At 49.6% G+C, this 26,967-nt stretch overlaps 1 protein-coding gene across 2 annotated transcripts in view; it reads right to left on the bottom strand.

Moving 5' to 3' along the window:
- sorcs2 (sortilin-related VPS10 domain containing receptor 2) overlaps positions 1-26,967 on the bottom strand; it is a 197,394-nt gene that overhangs the window by 29,949 nt on the left and 140,478 nt on the right. For both annotated transcript variants that reach the window (XM_048971460.1, XM_048971459.1), the window contains exons 4-9: positions 15,729-15,893; positions 14,395-14,468; positions 12,114-12,178; positions 8,030-8,148; positions 4,855-4,944; positions 234-413 (exon numbers count right to left, since the gene is read on the bottom strand). In XM_048971460.1, the coding sequence (XP_048827417.1) occupies positions 234-413; positions 4,855-4,944; positions 8,030-8,148; positions 12,114-12,178; positions 14,395-14,468; positions 15,729-15,893 (693 nt within the window). The remainder of the gene's footprint in view (positions 1-233; positions 414-4,854; positions 4,945-8,029; positions 8,149-12,113; positions 12,179-14,394; positions 14,469-15,728; positions 15,894-26,967) is intronic.

Below are 26,967 nucleotides of genomic sequence, written 5' to 3'. Positions count from 1 at the left end.
AGGAGCCAAAATGAAGGAAAAGGACATGAGTCTAACGTGGGGTAGATGGGTCTGAGCTGGGGTAGGGGGCAGTGTCACCGGTCATATTTATAGGGAGGGGGCAGTCCGTCTTTGCCAAGAAAGAAAACCGCAGTTTTATAAAAGCGTCTGGCAAGCAAAGCACGAGCGGAGCGTGAGAGCGGGGAATGAAACACTGAAATGGTAATGAGCGCAGGGTGGTCGGGGCAGCTCACCTCCAGGATGTCGATGAGAACATTCTCCTCCGGCTGCCTGGTGCTGCGCACGTTCTCCAGAACGATGGAGTAGTACACGCCCTGCAGGTCCGACTGGTACAGATTGTAGGTGTCTGTCTGATACCATTCCTGGATGGCCAGGAACACCTGGTTCTCATCTGTGCTGACGATCTGGACGTCCTGGGGTGGGAAGAGAGTGGGGGGGGGAGGTGGGCGCACAGGTGTGAAGAGAATGTTTCATATACGTCGTTACTTTTAGGTTTTGGAAGTGCAGCTCGAGCCGTTTTGCAGGGAAGCACTGAGTGAAGGGGAGAGGAGGTGTGCAGGGCTGGGAGTCACGGGAGAAACGCGATGGAGGAGCAGCGCTACGCCGGCCGTGGGAGGGGCAGAGGCGGCCCTCAATCCAGCAGAGCCGGCGAGGCACAAACACGCGGCTGGGAAGAAGGAAAATAAAGCGAGCAGATAGTGAACACTTTACACGGGCTGAATGATAATAAACGTGGAGCTGAAAAGCTGAGGCAATTACCGAAGAACAGGCCTGGAGTGGAAGCTGGGGGGAGGGGGGGGGATGCTAATGCCTGGCTCAGCGTACGCTGCAAGGAGGCAGATTTAATTAATCGATTTTACACAGAAGCAAAGTGGGGAAGAGGAGCAGAGGATGGTTATATAGGGAATGACGCTCCACCAGTCCACTTAAACCCCCCCTGCCCCCCCCGCCACTCGGGGGTTTATCCGGCAGAGTAACGCGCCCTCCATGTCACATGCATTTCTGAGTGCAGATTCGGCATCAAAGGCAGAGACAGCGGGCTAATGCGCCTGCCCATCAGCGTCAACACGCTCGCCAACTGGTGCGTCTTCCATGCTGCCAGCCGGACGGGATCTGAGAGCGAAGGAGGCGGCGGAAAATGAAAGCGGGGGCCGTCGAAGGTCACGGCAGATACAGAAATACTATGAGACGCCCTGAAAAGAGCAGGCAGGGCCCCCGAAGGCGCTATCCGCTGTGGGATGGTCTTTATTTAGCTGCCGGTCTTCCAGCGCTGAGCCGACGACCCGAACACCCACTAATCTGAGTCACAAGCTTTCCCCAGTCAAGATGGCACTCATGGGCGTTTACACTAATCTGAGCTTCTATTCTCACCAAAAACCATCTTTCGTCACTCTGGGCGATCGGCAGGGGGGGGAGAAGCAACAGCAGAGTAGCATCCTAAAGATGCTGAAGCAGACTTCAGTCTGCAGCACGGCTGTGTTTCGCTCCATACAGACGCTCGGCTTCCCAAAGTAGGTTACTTTCAAACTCAGGGTTATTGGCTTCAGATGGGTATATATATTTATACTGATGAGCTGAACATTCTCACTAAAAGAGCATGAATGGGAACCTCCTGTGTCCACGCTGACAGGTGACCCATCAAAGGCGAAGGGGTTGTCAGCTGTCAGCGATGAATCATGCTGATGTTTCAATTAGCATAAATTATTATCAAATAAATAAATAATAAACTAATAATAATTACTATTAATATTATCATTATTATTATTTCACTATTGGAGGCAGGGGATCGGCATGAGATGTCTGTGCCTGTGATCAGAAGGTTGCTGGTTCAAGCCCAGCCTTAGCACATCTGCAGGTCCTTGAGCAAGACCCTTAACTCCCGGCTGTTCTTTGCTGCCAAGATTACTCTCACCTACTGTACAGAGAGCTAGGGGAAGCAAAATGGAGCAATTCCCTACAGGGATTAATAAAGTAGCAATTATTATTATTATTAATCAGCATTCAGTGTGCCTGCATGGAGACCGATCATTGGCTAAGAGAAAAGTCACATGGGCGAATGAGAGGAGCTCATGTCCAAGCTGCTGCCTGCCTCCTACAGAGTGGGCAGAGGGTAATCAATCACAAAAGTCAAGGACAAAAAAAAGCAAAATAAAATAAAATAAGGACTATGCAATCACAAAATGCAGGCTAAAATAAAAGAATACATGATTTGTTGTTCTGGCCAAAAATATTCCCCAAATATCTGTGGTTTCAAGCCACCCAACTTCGTTAAAGAGAATGTCTTATATCTTTATGTAACTTGGCTAAAAAATACTGTACTGTCTCTGCCGTACACCGTAGTATAGTACAGAAACTCAGGGCAGTCAGCTACTCACTTAATGGAAGTCCTTTTCATTAGCCTAATTGCGCTGGAGAACGCTGATGGATGCATCAATGTTACTCAGTATCTGGTCGTCTCTGGGTAAGTGATCATGTATTAGGTTGCCACTTAATTCAAGTTGAATATGTTAGAAATTCCTGTTCCTTTTTCAGATACAAAAAATGGGTAATATTCTACAGCATCATTTTCGTACCCCGTTCATTGTAGGTACCCCACAGTCTCCTGATGGTACGGAAGACCAAGAGGAAGGAGAGTTTGGAGGAGGGAAAGACACCCCCACCACCTCCGACTGCCGTCATGAGGATCGCACAGGAACCGGGGCAGCTTGCTACTCTACCAGATACCCTGGATGGAAGATGGTGCCACGTTCCAAGATGAAGAATGGTCCGATGCCCAACTTCCCATTCTGCTACTCCGCTCCTACGGGAAGCTCTCAGGGGAGGCTGGTCCATCCAGGAGAACCAGACGGATGGAGCAGGAGAAGCCTCAGCTATCACAAGCTTTGGACCTTTTCTTGAGTACTTGTAGCTACAGGGGGAACTATAATACGCTGGTGGGAGACAAAAGACAGCTTGGAGCTGGACTAGACCAACCGCCTGCACTTTGGGGATAGTTCAGCAGCCCCAGGCTAGAAAGAGCCCCAGGTGATGAAAGTACTTCGCGTTCGCTCTTCTTAAAGGCACCCTGTTCTTGTTATTCATTGAGCAGGACTCTCCTGTTTGTTTGATCCCTTTGTCCTGTTTCCTTCTGCTACTGTGTCACACAGTCTGCACACCATCTGCCAAAGCCACCTTAAAACCCTTCCATCCTTCTCCCATAACCGCTTATCCAGTACATGGTCACGGTGAAGCCTATGGCAGGGAACAAAAGGCTGCTTAAATCCCGGCGTTACAATGGGGACAGATGTCGCCGTCTTCCTCCGTGAGCCTCTTCCTGCTTAGCAGTCTGTTCTGAGAGCAGAACAGCAGGTACCTCAGCACACTCCTGCTTCTAATATTTCCCACAAGAAGACCCTAAACGACGCAATATGGTGCCTTTTCCATACGGGCTGGGCGAGGTCATGGCGAAACGTCACGCTGCAAGCAAATAAGCCCAGACGACAGCAAAAAAGGGAGGGATAAAGGAGCGTTTGACGCCTCTTATTCTCCCAGCCATAGCTAATCCGGCCCGTTCGAGGGACATCTGCGTGTACGAAGCATGAAATCCCACCGATGGGTTTCGCTGCCGCTCCCCAAAAAGGGTGTTTTATATGAAGCATCACCGTGTCAAGCGCACACCCCCCCTCGCCCCACCCCGCCATTTACCCACCTCTCAGGCCATTTTCACTCATTAGCAGCTCAATGACTGACCAGCGAGTTAATCAATTGTGGAAAGTGATAACAAAGCTGAAGATGGAGGGAGAGTAACGGAAGACGACAACGAGCGAGAGGGAGAGGAAGGGAGAGGCGCGGCTGTTTAAGGACGGCCCATTAGCCACTGAATAGACACAGGGGCACCATGCCGTCGACCAGGGACAGACCCTCATCCTGCCCACCTCCTCTCTTCACGCTCTCCGTTTCCATAGGGCATTACGTCACTTTCGTAGTTTTTTGAATTTTCTCAGGAGAAACTATTCAGGTCTATCTGTCTACCTCTGGTCCAAAACTCTCATCTTTAGACCAGCTGAACACATAACCAGCCTGACTGAGATCTCAAACCCCTCAAATCATGAAACACTACTAGAAATGATAATTTCTTAGTTATAAAATATATTGTGTTACCTGGCTTCAGAAATGGTATTTTCTCTATATTTTCATAATTTGTTAAGCTTTATCACATTTTATTTAGATGTATGTCTAGTTATTTAATGACAATTAGCAGAATTAACACAAGTTCTCTGATATCACATTGTTGAATCATTTTAATTTAAGGTTAAATTTGAACAGTGATTGGATTTTCAAGCACTTTATTGTCATTGTGTAACACGACGAAATTACTTCTGTGACAACCCTCAAGGTGCATTAAAATGTGAATAATTGACAGTACAATTAATAAATAGAAAATGAAAACAAACAAAATCATACAGAATACGTTCAAAATACTTTCAGAGATGCCATATACAATGTTAAGTGCTCGGATAACCATCAAGTCTAATCTAAAACCAATTTGTGGAAACCCCTGGTGTCCCTCTTGTTGCACAGGAGCGTGTTCAGTACTAGATCTATCTTGATAGACCCTCATCCAGGACCTCTGTCCTAATGACAGGAACAATGATGCCCACAGTGAGAAGCCCCAGGGAGCTTTTCCATTGGCACTTGCCAAGCAAACCCCTCCCCCACCACCTGAATGGACCTATCACTGGTCTCACAGGGATGCCCTGCTTATTCTCTTACCTTTCCGTCATCATTAATCACCTAAAAGACCATTTTAATGACGCCACATGGCTGATCTCCAAAGAAAGCGCACAGTCTTCCGGAGGACTAAGGAGACCGTACCTTGGGCAAGGCGTACTTGGGGAACCTCATCTGGACGAAGTCGTTCCGCCGGTAGGAGACGTAGTGCTTCGTGCGGTTCCCAGTGGTCACCTGCAAACGAGATGGGAGGAACACAGTCACATGGCGTTACCTGCAGAAGGTGATGTAGCTTCGTCAGACTGTGCGAGTAAAGCCTGTGTTTAAGAGCATCGCCGTCAGACTCAGACGCTGTCTGCATCTATTTAATCAGTGAAGCCTTATTAGCGGCAGCTGGAAGCATCAGCAAGTAAGATGAAATAAACCTATGAGAGGCTGCAAAGAAAAGACCAGATAACTAACTAGACAGGGACTACAGCTTATGCCTTCAGGTGCTACATAATGGCTGGCAGACTCCCATGGAACGTTCTTGACAGACCACACAGAAAGGCGTGCTCTCTGACAGACCCAGACAGACATGTGACGGTGATTTAACATGGCGAAGCTGATGTTTTAATTGAAGCGAGCAGGTAAGAATGTTCTCAGGAGAGCCTGTCGAGACTTGGGTCCGGTCTCCTTCGGGCTCGGGAGAAGAAGGACGTCGGCAAACATGTCCTTCTTCATTGGGAGTGAACGCAGAGGGACTCAAAAGCAGACCTTCAGCTGATAACATCCAGGGTCCGGTTAGCCGGATGTCAAACGACAAAAGCCGATCCGGAGAAAGGAGAGTGGAAGAGAGGGAAAGGATGAATTCGGGGGGAAGAGAGAGGGAGGGAAGGTAGGTGGGGGGAGAGGCAGAGAGAAAAGAGAGGGAGGGAAGAAGAGGGAAATGAGAGGGAGGAGAAGAGAGGAGACTGGAGAGAGGAGCAGAGAGTGTATCGCATTATAAGAGTGCACCTCCAGGGAATCCATCAGGATAAAACTCAAATGTCAGCTTTTATTACTGCCAGAGCTGCGGCAGGATGAAGCTGCCCTTTCCCCGGCCCACCGTGCCCCAGAAAATCAACACATCATCACATCATGACGTAATTCAGGTCTACCTCATACGGACAGCAGAGACACGACGATAACCAAGACGGCAGGAAAGGGGGCCGCACGGAGACAGACGGGCATTCATATCACATATATACATGTGACACACATATAGAATGTGTATACGCACACACACACACACACACACACACACACACACACACACACAGGGTTGTAATTATATCTTTGTGGGGACTCTCCATTTATTTTTATGGAGAAAACTCTAATCCCAACATGACGACCTTAACCAGCCCTAACCTAAGTAACCAAACAAAATATGAGACTTTTGCATTTTTAGTTTTTTGATTGCAGTCACAGGTCTTTGTGGGAACCTGAAAAATGTTTCCCACGGTGTAATATAAACATAATCCACACACGCACACACACACACACGCACACACATTACATGATTAATTAATCATTGAGATATTCCAAACTTTTTGGTCTGGTTTAAAAGGATACTTTTCTTGATGGGCATTAGAGCAGTACGTCTCAATTAAACTTAAAACGAACGAGTTACCATATAAATATTTAGCCTGGTTATCACCAGTCATATATATATATATATATATATATATCTGAGTGTGAAAGCTGTGGATCATTTTTTCAATTATTACTGGTAATCGTGTACCTCGGCCAACAACACAAACTGCAATCTTTGCAAAGTAAACTCAATAAATCAGCCATCATACAAAAATGTAACTCGAGGGTCTGGTCTGGCTATATCCAGACCGATAGGCACAAAAGTCATTTTTATTTTGTGAACAGAGAAGGAAGTTTTTGATTTACGACATACATTTGGAAATAACCTCCTTGAGTCAGAGATATGCCACTGAAGAGAAATGTTACTGTCTCTATCTGCAATTGAAAAAATGAATGAGAAACAAGATGAATATATTCTGTCCTCCCTTTAATGGAATGGTAAGGAGCAGGAGGTATCCAGAACATCCCATAATACAGCACTTACAAAAGTGTGTTTATAGAAGAAAACCACAGAGTCCCAGTATGAAGAGATTTTACTCGAGAAAAGACCACATCCAGTGTTATGGGGCAGCGTGTGGCTCTGTTGGCTAAGCCTGTGTGCCTGTAACCAGAAGGTCATGGGTTCAAACCCAGCCTCCATGCATCTGTGGCAAGGCTCCCTGGGTGCACCAACAGGTGATTGCCCTTCACAGACAGCTTACTCTACGGAGAGCAAGATGAGGGAGGCATGAGGAACATTTTCCCACAGGGATCAATAAAGTATTGATTATTATTAGTGACATCAGCATACAGTACTTGCATGTAAATATGTGAATGTGCTTTTTGCATGTATAAATGCGTGTATGAATTCATGATCTTCGCTGCATTCATTTTATGCAGTACTTGTAAACACTTGAAAATACAGAAATAGGTTTAGTCCGTATCTGAATAGCATTTTGCATGGCTACATTTTTGACAATCGCTGATATTCATTGGGCTTAGTTGCTGGGTTCCCTACAGCCACATCTGAAACCGCATGTTATGATCTATGTCTCTGTATTACGGGCATTCAGAAACCTTTCCTGTCATGGTGACAGAATAAATAACAGTTTCCAGCATTTATTGGAGATACACAAACAAAAATGCTTCAGTGAAGCATGAGGAACAGGCACCAGCTGCTGGGTAATTTTCTATAGATTCATCTGCGTGACGCTGTAAATCAATGTCATGTTAAATTACAATGTTTGGACGCTTATTGTGAGTGATGCTGTGTCGTACAGCAAGACTGTATGAAAATTAATAGATGTAAAGTACTTTCTCTGACGTCCACCAACCCCACCCCCAGTGACACCCAGATGCTTCTCATGTATCAAATGCTGTATTAATAAAAACAGTCATCATTTCCATTGTCCCTGCCCATCCCTGGTGTCATACATATTAAAATAAGCTGACCATGGCTGCTGTTACAGTACAGAGGTCTGTAACCCCCACCCTCCATCTGAATATGTTGTAGAGGCTTTGTGTAAATTAAGCAGACCCCCTTCCCCCCAATCCTACAACCAGGGTGGGGTTTATCCCAAACACACCAATGCTCGACGTGATGGTAACCCTACCGACCATCTCATACAGAGAGCTCTGCACATGTCATTCAGAAACAGCCACCAGCGGCATTATGGGTACAGAACAGGCCCGAGCTCACAAAACCATGACTGTGAAGAGCTCTTACCTTCACGAATATGTAGCTCTCCTGCACGGACAGCGAGTTCTGATCGATCTTGCCGAGGAACTGTGCCGTCACCATCTTGTCCGAGCAGTTCTGTATGAGGCAGGTCACGTAGAGAAAGCCTGTGGAAATGTGCGGTGCGGGTCAGGATGGGTGGGTCGGTTGATGGATGGATTGATTAATGGGGGTGGAGCTTAAGGACCTGGACTGCACTGAAGTACACTTGAGTGAGACACTTATCCTTGATTTGCGTCAGAGAGACACTAAGATGACGGGCAGCCTCAAGTCACTCTCAAGGAATTTACTATTGTCCCTCTAAGCAAATATCAGCCCTTTTAGCACTGAGGAGTACGCAGATACCTCCAGTGGGCAGGCGCTCCTTACAGCTGGAGAAGTCAGCACTGGCAGACAATACATGCAGAAGATTGTGCCCAAAACCTCCCAGCATCCATCGGTACCGCACCCATCCTGGCCGCTGCACAAAAACTGCCTTAATCACAGCTGTAAATTATATATTTTTATCCACAAACACAGCGATGATTTGAATCGCTGATTTCGGCGCTGGCTTCAGCCCAGGCAGCGGGATGCGGAGGCGCTGCGGTGGTCCATCTGGACGCCGCTGCCCGGCTCAACCGTGGTCCAGCTGGATGCTTACAGAACTGCGTTTTATCGCGTCTCTCCGCTGAACCATGTTAGCTCACCCAGGAAAGGTGCCCCGCCAGCTTATTTCCCTCCTGCACCTCCCTTAGGAATTTTCACTTCTTGTTCGCCGACCTCCTTTGGCCTCCTTCCACTGAAAATCGCATGACATTGTTGCTGTTATGTCTATCAGCTCTGATTGTTAATAATTTATATAATTATTGCAGTTACTCCTATAGTTTTTTTTTTGTTACATTTTCAGAACAACTATTCTGGAAAAATGAAGCAAACAGCTGGATTCAGCAACTAAGACGTGCAAAAGCACTGATGCAGCAATGATTCATGCAAGCCATAGGGGGCGCCACAAAATGGAGGAATTCACGCCAGGGGCGAACTGGGTCTCACGCAGCGGGTACGCTGTCGAGCCACAGGAGGGACAGGGCAAAACCACAAGACAAACATGGGTACACAAGGTGATTCTCCGAGTCGTTTCGGCGACCGCGCTTCTCCTTGGTTTGTTTGTTATTATTCCATATTTAATACTTGTAAAGCAGCTACAGACGTGTAACCGCGCCACCTGAGGAGGAGGAGGAATGTCAGTGAGGCAGGACGACACGGCTCGGACTTATCCCCGCGACACGCGGCGGCTGCTTATTCAGTCTGGGTTTCTCCTCAAGGTGAGACACGTGCGTCGCGCTCCAGGTAACGTATGGCGCGGAATGTTCTGGAGGATAATTACTGAAGTCGAGGACAAAAAGGGCAACTGGCTGGGGAAATACAACAAAAGGGAAGCAGAATAACAGAAAAATACATAAAGCTGGAATTAGGCCTATATCGGACAGTGACGGCCTGGGTAATGCAGTGACGGCCAGGGTAATACAGTGAAGGCCAGCGTAATACAGGACGGCCAGGGTAATACAGTGACAGCCAGGGTAATACAGTTATGGCCAGGGTAATGCAGTGACGGCCAGGGTAATACAGGACGGCCAGGGTAATGCAGTGACAGCCAGGGTAATGCAGTGACGGCCAGGGTAATACAGTTATGGCCAGAGTAATGCAGTGACGGCCAGGGTAATACAGGACGGCCAGGGTAATGTAGTGACAGCCAGGGTAATGCAGTGACGGCCAGGGTAATACAGTTATGGCCAGGGTAATACAGTGACGGCCAGCGTAATACAGGACGGCCAGGGTAATGCAGTGACGGCCAGGGTAATACAGTTATGGCCATGGTAATGCAGTGACGGCCAGGGTAATACAGTGACGGCCAGCGTAATACAGGATGGCCAGGGTAATGCAGTGACGGCCAGGGTAATACAGTTATGGCCAGGGTAATGCAGTGACGGCCAGGGTAATACAGTGACGGCCAGCGTAATACAGGATGGCCAGGGTAATGCAGTGACGGCCAGGGTAATACAGTTATGGCCAGGGTAATGCAGTGACGGCCAGGGTAATACAGTGACGGCCAGCGTAATACAGGACGGCCAGGGTAATGCAGTGACGGCCAGGGTAATACAGTGACGGCCAGCGTAATACAGGACGGCCAGGGTAATGCAGTGACGGCCAGGGTAATACAGTGACGGCCAGCGTAATACAGGACGGCCAGGGTAATGCAGTGACGGCCAGGGTAATACAGTGACAGCCAGCGTAATACAGGACGGCCAGGGTAATGCAGTGACGGCCAGGGTAATACAGTGACGGCCAGGGTAATACAGTGACGGCCAGCGTAATACAGGACGGCCAGGGTAATGCAGTGACGGCCAGGGTAATACAGTTATGGCCAGGGTAATGCAGTGACGGCCAGGGTAATACAGTGACGGCCAGCGTAATACAGGACGGCCAGGGTAATGCAGTGACGGCCAGGGTAATACAGTTATGGCCAGGGTAATGCAGTGACGGCCAGGGTAATGCAGTGACGGCCAGGGTAATACCGTTATGGCCAGGGTAATGCAGTGACGGCCAGGGTAATCTGTTTGTGGGGCCTAGACATGCCAACCTAACACAGCCATGCCAATTTCCTGGCTGGGAAAAGACTCGCTGATATGTCATGGCAGAGGAATGCACGGGGATGGGGGGGAGGGGGGTCTCTCCATCCACCCTGTTCATTGGCTTCAGACTCGCTTTAAGGACCCAGAGGTAGAGTCCCTGCACCCAGCCCTGGGCTACACCCCCCAGGCCAGCCCTGCTTCAAGGAAACTCTGCGTTTTTTTTATCTCCTTCTTTGCCTACAGCATGTGCAACCGAAGGGCATGCTGGGAAAAAAAAATCGCACTCAGACATCAAACATGAGATTGGAAGTTGAAATCACTGAAATCGCAGGTAACGTACTCACAGGACCCCCCACAACCCAATGAACGGGTAATATGCCTCTGTAAGAAGTTAAACAGATTTAACGATATTAACAAATAGTTCATGCAGTCTAACAATGCTACACAGTGCAAAGTAACATGATGTTCTGTCGCACTGCAGTGTAATAAAACAGCACAGTGACGGTCTAAGGTGCAGCACAGGACTGCGGCCTTTTCTGTCTCTGACCTTGGATAAAAAAGGAAAAGGTGATGTAATTTTTCCCCAAATGGTAACTTTCATTCTGTATTCGTCCCTATGGCATAATTGCCCAACCCCTCATTAACAGATATTATGCTGTAATATGTAAAATGGGGTTACAGTTGGGGGAGTACCGATACAGGCCATACTAATGACAGAAAACTGCATTCCTCTCGCCTAATAACCCATTCTACGGCGTCATTACAGCTGGCTGTGGGAATCAGGGCAGGCCACCTGCCTGGGTGCCCCACATTCCACAGCAGGCCCTGGGGAGAGGTGGCAGGCGATTCCCAGGCTGTGTGCGGCCTTCGCTGCATGGCCTCTCAATTCGGGGAATGGTATAGCAGGAGCGTTACAGTGGAATGTCAGCACCCCACATAAGAAGCTGGTGAGGTACACCACCATATCGTCCTCATGTACTGCTATACCTTGAGAGTCTGCAGCTCACTGGCTGATACTCTGGTTAGCCGCTTAGTTAAAACATAAAGAGCCCGGGGCTGAGGAACACCTTCTGATGAAGGTAGGGTTGAAGTCAGCATAAAGCTCAAGGTTCTAGTGGGTGTGAGGGGCCCCTGAGGAATGACCTGCCTTGACCTCTCCACCCGGGTCACACAGAATTCATGTCACTGAGGGAACATACACATGGGTGGCAGTGATGGTGGCGATGGCGGAGTTCATAAATTCATCTTTTAAAGCAGTGTTTCTCAACCCAGTCTTCAAGGACCTCCCCAGACAGTCCACATTTCAGCTCCCTCCCAGCTTCCAGCGCACCTGCACCAGGAATCCGGTGTCCTTGATTGGCTGGGAGCTGGGGGGTAGCTAAAATGTGGACTGAGAAACCTTGTTTTAAAGGTTGTGTAAGAACACGCACACACAGGCACACAGACGCATGTTCTCGCCATACCTCCGCTGGTCTCCTGCATCTCCATGTGCACCAGGTCCGGGTCGACGTCCACGCCTGCCACAGACCTGCCGCCACATGGGACACATCGGTAAGCGATCGAATTCAGACACCACGGCTTCAGCTCGGCCGGCATCTGCGCCGGCACATTACAAACGACCCTGCAAATGAACGATGCACCGGGCCAGCCTGATTAACGAGTCCCGTGTCACTCTCCGAGATCATATACAACCAGCGGTGTTTCGTGAGACAAACAGACAACTTTAGTGTCTACCCTGCATTATCCCTGCCACAAAATTAATGTAATTAGCGCAGTAAAGACTGAGACATGGATTAAAACCTCCATTAGAGGTCTAATAAAGCTCTCTTTATAAGCAATTAGCAAGCTGGTATGAGCACAGAAGCAGACGTGAACTTCGTGTGTACGATTTCCCCATCAATCTTCCCTCAAAAAGCCTGGTTATCTGCAAGCAATTCCCTAGCTTGTGACTAAATAGCCCCATGTCAAAATGAGTAATCAGAGACAATATCCCCACATAAGACACAGCCTCCGGAAGAGATGACATGGAATACTGATTTTACTGTCAAACTGAAAGTTCATAGAATACAAAACATCTCGATGAAAAAAAGGACAGTTTTCAAAATCATTTACATCAAACCTATATATTAGACACTTTTATCCAAAACGACATACATTTCTTGAGACAGCAGAGTCAGACAGTATTTGGAGCAATTGGGGATTAGTGGATGACACGAACTTTCCAGGTGAAACACTGCTGAAACACCTGTTGGTTTAATGGTTTCTTTTCATATTTAATTTGTTGTATGCAGTCTTGTGATTTTCCCCCGTTAGTCTCCTCTCTTCTGTGTTTCTCCATCCGCTCCTCTGCGTTACACCTTTCCGCTTCTACCACACGTGTCCTGCTCTACCTAGTCTTGGTCTCTCCTGGTGTTCCAGCTGTCAGGGTTCCTCTCCTCCGCATATCTTTCTTCCTGTTTTGCTGACTCGTCCTGTGCAGTTGCCTGTGAGATGTGGGAATCTCCCCTCTGCAGGGCTCTCGTGTCTGTTCACATAGCATGATTACCGTTAAGGCTTACGGGAAGATTAATAGCTTAATAACCTCAAATCCCAACACTGAAAAAATGGAGAAAAATAAAACAGGCCTTATGAAAGCAGAAAATAGGTTTCAGCAGACCACCCCGCATGGCCAAAGACCAACTCAGCTTCTCAGGAGCACCAGAGTTCATGTGATTTACACAGATTGGCTTCCAGGCTGCTGGTTTTTAGGAGGACGGACATCCAAGAGAGGATAAGCGCATTCCAGAGTCAACAATAAGCTAATTCTTCCCTTTCTCCATGCATTAATTCCCCAAGTAAATTTAAGAGCTTTGCAGATGCGGAAAACGGAAGCGCCAAGAGTCTGCTGTATGTGTTACCGTTAACGTGCGTGTAAACGTTAAAAGCCAGATCCTGCAGAGTGAGCCGTACATCTTGTGATATGTGCAAGGGGGGTTTCCTTGCATGACATACAGCGATATGGCTGGCGGCGTGGTGGCCAGTGACAGCTGCGCCTCACGCATTAGATGCGAATAAAAAGTGACAGCATCACGGCTCGTTTAGAGCATCTCAGAGCTTCACGCTCCAACCTTGGCTGAGCCGTCCACCAAACACAAAAGAGGAGTGTTTTAAGAGCAGATCTGGCGCTCTGCCTCTGGCCAGTGATGACTCGGTGTGTCTATTTCAGAGACGTAAATCTGTCTGCGCAGAGCTCAGATCTCCTACGTTTAAAGACACCGGCCTGAGCCTGGCATGACCTACATTTTCTTTGACCTTCTGACTCACACTCCTGGGTAAAATGCATTAAAGAACACGGTGTGTAATGAGGTTGGTTTCAGCCCACAGCTGGTGTTTTGAAAAATCTCGCTTCCGATCTTCATTGTGTCATCGTGGCTGTAGGTCACTTTCCTACTATAAATCCTCAACACATGAGCTAAGCAGCCCTGGAACCTCTCTCCTCACATTAAAGAGACAATTGATTTAAAACAAAGAGACGTTTGGTGGATTGTTATTGCATCATATACAATCCGAGGCTGAAATTCAATCAATGAATCTGCCGGCTGTTATGCACATGCTTAGCAGCCGACACGATACTAAACTGCTGCGGATTAACACCAATTTTAACATCTAAATGCCTGGAATCTCATCAGGGATAAAGGTAAAAAAGGGACCTGAAGGACTCCAGCCAACCAGGAAAACTGAGAGGAACAACGAACAAACACCCACCAAAAAAATCGATCCTTGCTGACACGTTCCTGCAGCAACGTCCACTTCCTGCCCAGGTCTGTTGACACATAGAGCTAAAGAGGAAAGACAGAACAGAGGACAACTGATACCATTGTAGAGTACAAGCATTCAGTGGGCACTCGCTGGGATGCCGGTACATAATGAGATCAAGTCCCCACCGCCATTACATGTTGCAGACTTTTGTTAAATTTACTGCTGTTCATTAAGTGAGGTGCCAGTTCTGTAGCAGTGCATTATTTGAAATTCTACAGAAATGTAAATACTCAAATACTTGTGTTTTGCACATTTTTACAAAGGATTTCTATCGGTACTTTAAGTACAAGCCATGCAGACCCTTCAAATGAAATGTTTGTTGTTCTCAACATCACCTATTAATTTCAGATGACTGTTATGTGCTTTGTTTATGTGTCTGAGAACTCAAAAGCTTGATCCGTAATAAAAACCTATTGATTTCCTTTTGATATCCCAGAATTCCACGCTGTGTGAGGAAACGCTGACCCGCCTTTCGGCCTGAGGAGGGGACCGGCCTGTTCGCTGCCCGCACACGAAGGGCAGCCCCCAGCTTTTCCGGTAAGGATGTCGGTAAGCCTGCGTTGTTGTGGACCGCATCCAGCCCTGTGGCTGATTAGCTTACTAATACCTCAGTCATCAGCAAGTTCCTCCCAGACACTGCTGCCAAACTAAATACTTTCTCTGGAAGCCCAGGCCATTATAAAGTCTCACGGAGAGAAAGGACGGCCAAATTCCCGGGGTGAAGTAGAAGCTGGCAGAAGCCCTCTGACAAATGAACGCACCGTAACCTCACATGACACACCTGGTGGAACTGACAGGAGCCCTGAAGTATATCTGAGTTCCGGTGGGAACGGCATCTGGGGCGGCCAGAAGACAGACATAGGGGCGAGCTTTTCTCGGGAATACGGAGATTGCGCCTGTGGCAGATGAACGCAGTGTCAAACGAAGCGCCGGATGAAGCTTAGCCGGACGGCGAAATTCCAAACGAGCGACGGCACCCATGTGTGACGTGTGGGAAGACAGGACTGGACGTTTTCTTTGCAGAGAGTGAGCAGCAGAGCGCCTAGTGAAGGATCCCCGCCATAGACGTGAATCTGAGGCGGATGACTGGTTATATTCAAGCAGCGACTGTTTACTTACTCATCCCGAGTCAGTGATGAATGAAATAAACAGAGTTGCGGCACGATCACAGTGCGGAAGGCCTCCGTTCCCTTGTCTGCTAAAGGCCAGCGGACTATCGACGCTCCATAACAGACAAGCTCCCCAAGAGCGATGGACGTGGTGACGCGCGATCGACTCACCTTTCCCTCCTTGCTGTAGGCCAGCAGCTTGTCCTCCTCCTTGGGGTGAAAGAGGAGCGTCTCCACAGTGAAGGAGAGCGGCTGCCGCTGAAAGGAGGTGCCCTCGTCTGTGCTGATGAAGAGCATCTGGTCGCGCTCGTTGATGGTGGAGCTCACGAGTATCACCTGCAAGACAAAAGGCTGCCGTGTCACAATGATGCGACTCGATGAGTTTGCATTCACACGGAGTCTGACTGCAGTGGGGACGCAGCTGGGAAGGGAAGCCAGGCCCTCTCACCCAGCCTCCAACTAGGTACTTTTGTTTGACTTTACAGGTCATGAAAGTTTTATCCGACATCAGCTTACCAGCATGCTGGACAATGGTAAAATAAAACTACTATTTGCTGACGGACTGAACCATTCTAGAGATCTTGAAAAGAAAGGGGGAGCAATCATGAAACTGCCTGGGGGAGACCAATCGCAAGCCGGATGGGAGGGGGAGACCAATCAAAAACCTGCAGGGTTTATCATTTTGTTGGCCACCATAAACACCCGATGAGGCGATTTATCGTCCAAGTAATGACTTCAGTCACGCCACCAAGCCTGAGATTAAACGAGATCACCAACACTGAGGCCCCGGGCTGCTCAGTTGTGAATTAAGGTTAAACGGCCCCTTGCACGCTTTCTGTGGGCCCACGTTGGCCACAATCACAGCGCTCCGCCATCACACCGTGTATCAGAGCCCACTGGCTGACCGTGCTTCACCCAAAAAGATGCATTTCAGGCCATCCCTCTGTTTCATCCTGAGACATTTCAGCAGTTAAAAAAATCTTTTATTACACAGCAAGGTCTGGATAGCCTGCGGGCATGAAAACCCAAAAATCAGACAGGCAGCGCTCCCCCCTCGCCTCGATTTATGCAGAAGTCGTTTCCCCCTGCTGCTAAACGGGGCGCACCAGACTCCACAGCGCTGCTGAATCACTGTTTTCAGTGTAGCCGAATCGGAAAAAACATATCGATCCATCACTCCGCACCAAAGGCGATAATAACAGATAAGGATGGAACCAGGAGCTCCTTCAACATTCAGGAAGCGCAAAAATGAGCCATAAAGGTTCCTCAACGAGGACAGACATCGAATATGGAGAGAAACACTGGGAAAATGCCAACGGACTGTACACCATGAGATTAGGGCCGTTAACTGGGTGTATGTGCTTGTGTATATCTGAGCAGGTGTTAAGGATGTGAGTCAATACACACACACACACGAACAGCGTCCTTCAAGAATGAAAAGCAGGAAACAAGCATTTCCTACCCACTGATTGACGCGGTGTCAGTAATGGGTGCGACCAAGCCTGAATAATTGGATTAAGAAGGTCAGAGTAGCTGAATGGCTTCGCTTGGCAACTCTGGCGCTGTTCAGCATACCGCTGCAAATCCCGCCTAGCGCGGCCGAGCAGTTCCTGCGGCCACCAGCAGGTGGTGCTGTTGCTCAACTGTCGAGGCCATTGGGTCACCAAACCAGCGGGGCCCGGCAGCAAGGCCTTGGTAGCCTGCGCTGACCTGCCATTCGCTCAGCGCCAAGTCCCCAAAAGTGGGGCGAGGGAGAGGGGAGGCGCGAAGCATATCCTGTAAAGCGAGCCGCTTCGGAAAACAAAGGCCCTCCTCCCGTCATGGACCCCGCGGGGAGCGAGCACAGGGCCCCCATTGTGTGCCACGGTTTCCTGTATCTGTAGCTGCTGGGGCCGCACTGGGCCGGGGGCTGGTCAGGGGACGGCGCTGTTGTCCAAAAGGCACCTAGATCTCAGGTAAGGAAATGGTGGCACAGCAGCTAGTGTGGAAGCCAACAGCGATGAAATACCTGCATGGGCCAGACCGGCCACACGGCCCGGCAGAAAACACGCCCACCGGCCTCTCGATAGTACGGCAGCCAGGATGGGATCTACGGATTCATGCACTGCTCCAATTCCCAGCACAGGGGCATGCTGGGAAGCCGCCGGAGCCTGAGCTCTCTGCTCCCGCGCACAGAACGAACAGAGATCAACTCACAAACGCAGGAAGACGCACAAGAGGAGGGCGCACGTGGATGAGCACGGCTCAGACACGCACACACGCATGTAGCAGACCGTGTGGAGCTCTGTCTGAGGGCATCACGTAGGTCAAATGGGCACCAGAGCGAGGAATACCAGCCAGCAAGCCATTTTCGCCATGTAATCGGAGCTGAGGACACAGTTGCAGATCCCAGTTTGGCCACCAGGGGGAGCACCATCATTCCCCAGATGCTGAGCTAGTCAGGCGGTTATCCGACCGTTTGGGTCAGAGGATCTTCTGGCATGTCCAAGTTGAAGGGCCCTTCTTTAGCCATCCCACTCTCCACCTCCTTCATCAATCCCGGCCATACTGTCCTTGACGGCTTGATTATGGCTATTTTGACCAGTTTTCCAAAGCACAGTGAGAGGTACCTGATAAGATCGCAATCTAATCTCGTGTTCAGATTGTGCCTGACTCATGACAAACACTATAGCTCAGCAAGCATGTATCCATGGTGATAGTGTACATGTTCATTGTCCTTGTGTTTCTCAGAGAAAGCCATTCAAACAGCTTCCACAAGGGTCCAAGAGACTAACCCTTGCTGATTACTTGCTGAGTACAACCTGTCTCTTAACCATTACGCCACCTGCTAGCCATAAAAGCACATGGATTCACAATGGAATGTGTCTTTTTATTGCTACCATAAATCCTTCCCCCATTATGTTAATAATATATTGTACGATGTGATCATTATTATTATTATATTAATTACATACGGTAGAGGATGATTATTGGTAAAAATGGGGGTGTCAGTGTGCGCATGCAGCATGAGAGGGGGAGACCCAGGATGAGCCACCAGGCGCAGGCCATGCACCTCAGCCCCATGGCGCTCAACCTTTCCTTGCTCTCGTTATGACCGTGCTGGGCACGAAAAATGCCACACCCCTCTCAGGGAGAAAAGCCACGCCCCTCTCAGGGAGAAAAGCCACACCCCTCTCAGAGAGAAAAGCCACACCCATCTCAGATAGAAAAGCCACACCCCTCTCAGAGAGAAAAGCCACACCCCTCTCAGAGAGAAAAGCCACGCCCCTCTCAGAGAGAAAACCCACGCCCCTCTCAGAGAGAAAACCCACGCCCCTCTCAGAGAGAAAAGCCACGCCCCTCTCAGAGAGAAAAGCCACGCCCTGCTCAGAGAGAAAAGCCACACCCCTCTCAGAGAGAAAAGCCACGCCCTGCTCAGAGAGAAAAGCCACACCCCTCTCAGGGAGAAAAGCCACGCCTCCACACAAGCTCACCACCCTGGAGTGGAGGGAAGCGATTCTTCACAAACAATGAAGATGGGAATCTGTTTAAGGGGCAAAAGCAACACAGTAAATAAGGATCAATGTTCAGGGAGGATTTACATACTGCTCCTCAGCTTCCTTCACCATTATTAATAGTCTGCTTAGCAGACCAGTTCTTTCATGGCAGCTGACCAGCTCACAAGCAACACATGCATCTGATTTCTCGTCTTCCTTTCGAAATTTCACATGCCTCCAACATTCAGCCCTGCACAGACCCAGGCCTTCACTAACTGCATTAGCTTAATGAGTGTCAATCAGAGCGTGTGTCCTCAATCACCCTCCCGGCAGCGCGGAGCACTTGGCACGAGCTGAGACCATGTGACCTGGCACCAGCCTACATGCAGCCATAGCCTAATACTGCCACATGAAATTAAGGCTCACATGGTGATGGGGTTGGCTGACTTGGCCCCCTGGCTGGGGGTACAGAAGTCCATTACTTCTGAGTGTCAGGGGGCAATGTTAGTGCAGATGGGGGGGGGGGGCAGGACGGCCTCTCAGCAGGTTCAGGGCTGGGTGACAAGAGGGGGAGGGGGGGCCGCCCTCAGGAATGACGAGGTGAGCTCAGAATTTATTTGGTTAAAAAGGGTGATGCAAAAAAATAGCAGGCCAGCTCTCTCACAGAAAAAGAATCCTGTCCAGAAAAGTTCTGAGGTATTTGAACTGCCCCCATGCCGTTATTGTGTCAGTAACCCAAGCCAGGGTGACATGCGGTCACTGCGGAATGGCGAGACCTGTCACGCATGTGCTGTCTCACCACGCGAGCGTTTACAGCCACCGGGGGAGGGAAATGAGCTGTTAAAAGCGTACGGTGAAACCACAGATCCAGTGTGCAGTTGCCCTTCTGCACCGCTACATGAAGAAAACCAGCAACATAAACCAAACCTACAAATAAACCAGAGCTTAAAGCTCAATGGCTGACATTGTTTATACATCCCAAATTCTGTCTTTGTCTGCTGTTATTCACAGAAGCTGAACAGGCAGAAGCTGAACTAGCAGATATGTTCTGAACATGAGCATAATTGCGGACGGGGTCACTGTGGCGCCTTTGATGAGCCAGAGATGATATTTAGAGGAAATCTTTCCATGCAGATGGTCTACAGGCTTCAAACTAGCATCTGCAAAACTTCTGATTTTCCTTTCAGTTGCTTCCCCAATATGATAAAGATCAACCCCCCCCACCAGTAGCACAGAGTCCCCAAGTTCTAACCTGACACACTTGCCTCATGTCAAAAAATATAAGTGAAAGATCTCCATTACAGCACGGGAGAGGAGGTGAAAGACCTCCATCAAGATGAGCCTCAGAGAGGAGGGGAGCGGCTCTCACAGCACAGGAGAGGAGGTGAAAGACCTCCATCAAGATGAGCCTCAGAGAGGAGGGGAGCGGCTCTCACAGCACAGGAGAGGATGTGAAAGACCTCCATCAAGATGAGCCTCAGAGAGGAGGGGAGCGGCACGCACAGCACAGGAAAGGAGGTGAAAGACCTCCATCAAGATGAGCGTCAGAGAGGAGGGAAGCGGCTCTCACAGCATCTGAGAGGAGGTGAAAAACCTCCATCAAGATGAGCCTCAGAGAGGAGGGGAGCGGCACTCACAGCACCTGAGAGGATGTGAAAGACCTCCATCAAGATGAGCCTCAGAGAGGAGGGGAGCGGCACTCACAGCACCTGAGAGGAGGTGAAAAACCTCCATCAAGATGAGCCTCAGAGAGGAGGGGAGCGGCACTCACAGCACCTGAGAGGAGGTGAAAGACCTCCATCAAGATGAGCCTCAGAGAGGAGGGGAGCGGCACGCACAGCACAGGAAAGGAGGTGAAAGACCTCCATCAAGATGAGCCTCAGAGAGGAGGGGAGCGGCACGCACAGCACAGGAAAGGAGGTGAAAGACCTCCATCAAGGTGGGCTTCAGAGAGGTGGGGAGTGGTTCTCACAGCATGTGAGAGGAGGTGAAAGATCTCCATCAAGGTGGGCTTCTGTGAGGAGAGGAGCGGCCCTCAAAGCACACGAGAGGAGGCAAATGACAATCATGGCATGTTATGGACTCAACATCTGCTGATGAGCAGACAGCACTCCACTGTCAGGGTGGGGCAAAATGACTAACCAGCCCACAGACCCTCTGCTTAAAGATGGTCACATCCCTCTTTTTGGTTCTGTGCCCTTGAGAAAAAGCATCCAGTTTAAATGCGCTAAACTGTGTGCGACAAGCAAAGAAGCTCCAATAAGGGGTGGGGACGACAGTCCAGAGGGATCCGTGATTGCAGGAAAAAACTTCAGGTGCCCCTGTCAGCTTGATCCCACTCTTCCCACAGTCACCTCCTTCTACATTCTTCTCTGACCAGCATACAAAACCTCTAATTGATGCTCAGGGGTGTCTAATTTGATCTAATTGCAGTTGGGCCCCAGGGGGAACTCAAACCACACAGTCTGCGCACAGCTAAACCACCTAAATGCCTGCACCACCTTGGATTATTCTGGAAATGTAAATATTTCATATCTAGGGTATGCCTGCACTGAAAAAACCTGGAATCTACAGTGCAGAACTGGTCCTCCTGAAAGCATGACGCCCCTCAACAAGAGAGAGTATGGGTCTCACTGACGATTCTGTAGCTAAACAATTTCCCATCATCCTCCTCTGGGAGAGAGTATGGGTCTAACTGACGGTGCTGTAGCTAAACAATGACAATTTCCTATCATACTCCTCTGAGAGAGAGTATGGGTCTCACTGACGATGCTGTACATAAACAATGACAATTTCTCATCATCCTCCTCTGGGAGAGAGTATCGGTCTCACTAAATGTGCTGAGGCTAAACAATGATAATTTCCCATCATCCTCCTCTGGGAGAGAGTATGGGTCTCACTGACGATTCTGTAGCTAAACAATTTCCCATCATCCTCCTCTGGGAGAGAGTATGGGTCTAACTGACGGTGCTGTAGCTAAACAATGACAATTTCCAATCATACTCCTCTGGGAGAGAGTATGGGTCTCACTGACGATGCTGTACATAAACAATGACAATTTCTCATCATCCTCCTCTGGGAGAGAGTATGGGTCTCACTAAATGTGCTGAGGCTAAACAATGATAATTTCCCATCATCCTCCTCTGGGAGAGAGTATGGTTCTCACTGACGATTCTGTAGCTAAACAATTTCCCATCATCCTCCTCTGGGAGAGAGTATGGGTCTCACTGACGATTCTGTAGCTAAACAATTTCCCATCATCCTCCTCTGGGAGAGAGTATGGGTCTAACTGACGGTGCTGTAGCTAAACAATGACAATTTCCTATCATTCTCCTCTGTGAGAGAGTATGGGTCTCACTGACGATGCTGTAGATAAACAATGACAATTTCTCATCATCCTCCTCTGGGAGAGAGTATGGGTCTCACTGCCGATGCTGTAGCTAAACAATTTCCCATCATCTTCCTCTGGAAGAGAGTATGGGTCTCACTGGCGATTCTGTGGCTAAACAATTTCCCATCATCCTCCTCTGGAAGAGAGTATGGGTCTCACTGGCGATGCTGTGGCTAAACAATTTCCCATCATCCTCCTCTGGGAGAGAGTATGGGTCTCACTAAATGTGCTGAGGCTAAACAATGATAATTTCTCATCATCCTCCTCTGGGAGAGAGTATGGGTCTCACTGCCGATGCTGTAGCTAAACAATTTCCCATCATCCTCCTCTGGGAGAGAGTATGGGTCTCACTGGTGATGCTGTGGCTAAACAATTTCCCATCATTCTCCTCTGGGAAAGAGTATGGGTCTCACTAAATGTGCTGAGGCTAAACAATGATAATTTCCCATCATCCTCCGCTGGGAGAGAGTATTGGTCTCACTGGCGATACTGTGGTTAAACAATTTCCCATAATCCTCTGGGAGAGAGTATGGGTCTCACTGACGGTGGTGTAGCAAAACAATGACAATTTCCCATCATCTTCCTCTGGGAGAGAGTATGGGTCTCACTAAATGTGCTGAGGCTAAACAATTTCCCATCATCCTCCTCCACAGTTGCTAGCCGAGAGAGCTGTGTTGGTACAGCATCCCAGCCCTACCGTCATACGTTTGACATGACGACGCTGGCATAAGGGTCTCCCGGGGTCAGCTGCTCTGGAAACACCTGTGTGTATCCCTGGCGGCTCCCCGCATCCAGACGGTACACTGAAGACGAGGTAAAAACACTAGCTCCTCTGCTCCAGAAAACATGACACCAGCTCTAACTCCTGCTGTTTGAAGAGTACATCAAGCACCTTTTAATCGATGTTTCTGTGCAGAAGTTTATTTGCATGCAGTCAACATTATTCTGTTGTTTTAAGAAAATGGCTTTCTGTAGAGCTGCTTGTAAAAATTTCACGCTTGACCAGACATGATTCATTAAAACGGTCCTGCCACAGTTTTGCTTTTAGCTGAATAGGGACGTCCGTGACGTGAACGACTACTGAACACGGACGTTCATTATGATTTTAGGGCCGTGGAACTGAGGTCTCACACCTTGGGGCTGCGGGTTCGATCGTTACCCTCTGCTTCCTGGGACAGGCTCCAAGCTCCCAGCAGCAATGTACTAGATGATGGATGGATAGATGTGTGGAAAGGCACTAGCAGGAAGTCTGCATGCTGAGAGCGGAGCGCTGAATCACGTCTCTGAGCAGAGCCTATTTTTGCCTTAAAGAGGAAACGGTTTGGCAGTGTTTTTCATAGGTTGATTTGTTAGACTGAACCTTAGAAACACCAAAGATGTTTTTCTCTCCAAGACGACTCTATTGTACAGGAAGGATGAGCTGTCCACACGCCACAGGCTTTCTAGAAGTTTCCACAACGTCTTGGGCCCGCGTCATCATGTCTGCCGAGGTCGCAGGCAACCTGGTCCAGGTGTGTCAGACTGCAGCTGCATTACGAAATATTTTGCTGCAGATGTGGGGAAAATGTATGCCCCCCCCCCCCCATAATTATGTGTCGCTATTCTAGCTAAATCAGTCTGACCACACAATGGAGGCCTTTTCTGAAAAGTGAGTCAGTTCTGTGACCTTCTGTCCGCCTTTATCTCTTCCTCTCCACCTAATTAAGATCCAGCAGACATCTTCCATGCTGGGATGATGAATAAAAAAAAAAAAAAAAAAGATCCAGATTTTTCTAACTCTAGGCTACAAAGGGAGAAGTGAACGGGAGAATTCTGAGCTCTGAAACGGGAAGTTTCTGGTCCAGGGAGCTCACCGGTAATCCGCAATCTATAAGCTCAGCGAGGCTGTGATTTAAGCAGGTACGGCCTCGGAGTAAATCACGCGCTGTGCTGCTTGCTTGCCTGGTAAACTGCATTATCCCCACTGCAGCGACGGGGAATGTTAAACAGGCTGGGAGACGGGAGAGGGAGAGAGCAACTGCAAGGAGGGTTCCTTCGCCTCTGAAGACGGGACACAAGGCTTTGAGCTCTAAGTCGTTCCTGTTTGTGCATGAAGGCAGGTCTGTGTCCTGGCTGCTACCTGCACCACCTGATCCCAGGTAAAAGCCCACCAGGCGTGACAGAGACTTCATTGGTTGGGGGTACAGAGAGCCAGGGGACGATGAGTGAGTCCCAGGCAGAATTTAGGGCGGTGGGAACCTTGAGTTAAACTCATTGTTGGGGTCTTACCTATAGCATGAAATTGGAGCCTAACAACTCAGCGCCCCCGGGATGCAGCCCAGGTTGGGCAAGTCCAGGTTTGCAAGCATGTGCCCCCCCCTGCCCAGGAGCTGCTCCCACGGGGGGCTGCCCGCACAGCACCTGTTTACCGTGGCACGCTCAGGTGTGAGAAGCGCACGCCGACGCAGAGCCTCGCTCACACTGGCATCGCCATAGGAACAGTGGGCAGGATCACAGAGCACGCCAGGCAGCTGAGCGTGACTCACTGCCGGCGAGTCAGAGCAGAGAAGCTCAGCCGGGGGTGGCGTGTCATCCTGGTGGGGGCTGTTTTCACAGCTGGTAATGGGGCGTGTGGGGGGGTTGGGGGTCAGCGGCCAGGCCCTGGAGGGTCTTCCCAGTGGATAGCTAGCGAGCTGTGTGCTCATCACAGAGGATAGTGGGACACGAACAGAGTGGCGGCGAGGGTGGGGTTAGGACGGACATGCAGGATGGACAGGCAAGGCGGACAGGCAAGACGGACAAGCAGGACGGACAGGCAGGACGGACAGGCAAGATGTACAGGCAAGACAGACAGACAGGACAGACAGACAGGACGGACAGGCAGGACGGACAGGCAAGACGGACAAGCAGGACGGACAGGCAGGACGGACAGGCAAGACGGACAGGCAGGACGGACAAGCAGGACGGACAGGCAAGACGGACAGGGGGGGACGGACAGGTAGGACGGACAGGCAGGACAGACAGACAGGACGGACAGGCAGGATGGACAGGCAAGACGGACAGGCAGGACGGACAGGCAGGACGGACAGGCAGGTCTTCAGAAACCTGTGTGACTTTTCTTAAAGTGGCCTGCAAAGCTGGTGATTCACTCTGGTTGAGAAACTCCAAACTCTCACTCGCTCAGAGTGACCTGAGTTACACTGCTTGACCTCCTTCGCACACTGCAACAGCCTGCTCGGCCCAGAGGCCTCTCTGCTGGCCCGTACGTGTCACCTGGACTCCAGCCGGGGGAGTCAGGCTGCGTGACACAACCCCCCCTCCCCCCAAGCGGAGTGGCTTGCTTCCTAACACCTCTGCAGAGAACCGCTGATCCGACTTTGATTAAACATGGGAGAGGAGGCAGCCAGATCGGGACCATGCAGTTCATTAAAATATCCCCACATATACATCCATTAATTACTGAGTGGGCTGTATCGAGAGGTTCGCTGCCAACCCAGGTCACGACTAAGCAGGCCGATATTAGGAGGCATCCAGTGACTAAGTTGAAAGAGAGGATGGGGAGGCTTTTAAACAAAGTTTGGCTTCATCTGTCAGACGAGTCAAACATCCTGGGACACGTTTAACCTCCAAACTGCTGGTGTGTGTGTGTGTGTGTGGGGGGGTGTCATAGATACTTTGGACCGGGACTCAATTACACTGCATGCGCCACCAGGAAGACGGGGATTTTTGATTGGCCAGCCCTTTTTAGGGCAATGCCCTCCTCAAACTTGATGAGAGTGAGGAGTGATTAAAGGCTGCAGTGACTGACAGTGTGAGTGAAAGCATCACATTTTTCTCATGTGACTAATCGCAATATGGGTTTATTTTCATTGAAAGTCACATGACCACAAGCCCCTGTGAGGTTCTGGGGAACCCCCGCCCCCCCATGCCACTTATATGAGGATCTGCATGTGCCAGGAGGCTTGGCTAACTAAACACATAGCCTGAGCAGGCTGTCCGCACAGGAACATTTAATTCACATCCCTCTGTCTCACACTGGGATGCTTGACAGCGGGGAGGCTCAGACGGATTTCCCGGGGGCTTCCGGAAGACACGGTGCTCCCGGGAAGCGGATCGGCACTCTGGCAGGCCGGTTTATCGACAGGGAGGTGAAACGGGGGCCCCTATCGAGCTGCTGACGGCAGTGGGATGAAAACACATTTCCATATAGCCCCGCAGGTCACCATTCTGTCTGAATGGGTTAATCAGCTTGATGAGTAACACATTGAGTCAGACAGCTAATCAAGTCACTGGTCAATCTGCCAACCGAGTAGTCTGCCACAAAATGCTCACCACTCACTAAATCAGTGATTTAACAAGCTACTGAACTTACTGATAAGACCGGCAATAAATTGGTAAACCAACCCACTAACGGTGGGTACCTAACTGCTCTGAACGGTCAGCGAGGGTCACAGATGTCTGCCATGTTCCTGCACTTTTGTCACAGCCCTACCCCGGGCCCCCCCCCCAATCACCGCCCACAGCCGGCCTCTCCCCTCCGATGCATCGAATCGCTAGCATTTAA

The sequence above is a fragment of the Brienomyrus brachyistius genome, chromosome 12 (genome assembly GCF_023856365.1).
Source record: "Brienomyrus brachyistius isolate T26 chromosome 12, BBRACH_0.4, whole genome shotgun sequence".
NCBI classification, from domain to species: domain Eukaryota; kingdom Metazoa; phylum Chordata; class Actinopteri; order Osteoglossiformes; family Mormyridae; genus Brienomyrus; species Brienomyrus brachyistius.
This window is presented reverse-complemented; position numbering and strand designations above follow the sequence as displayed.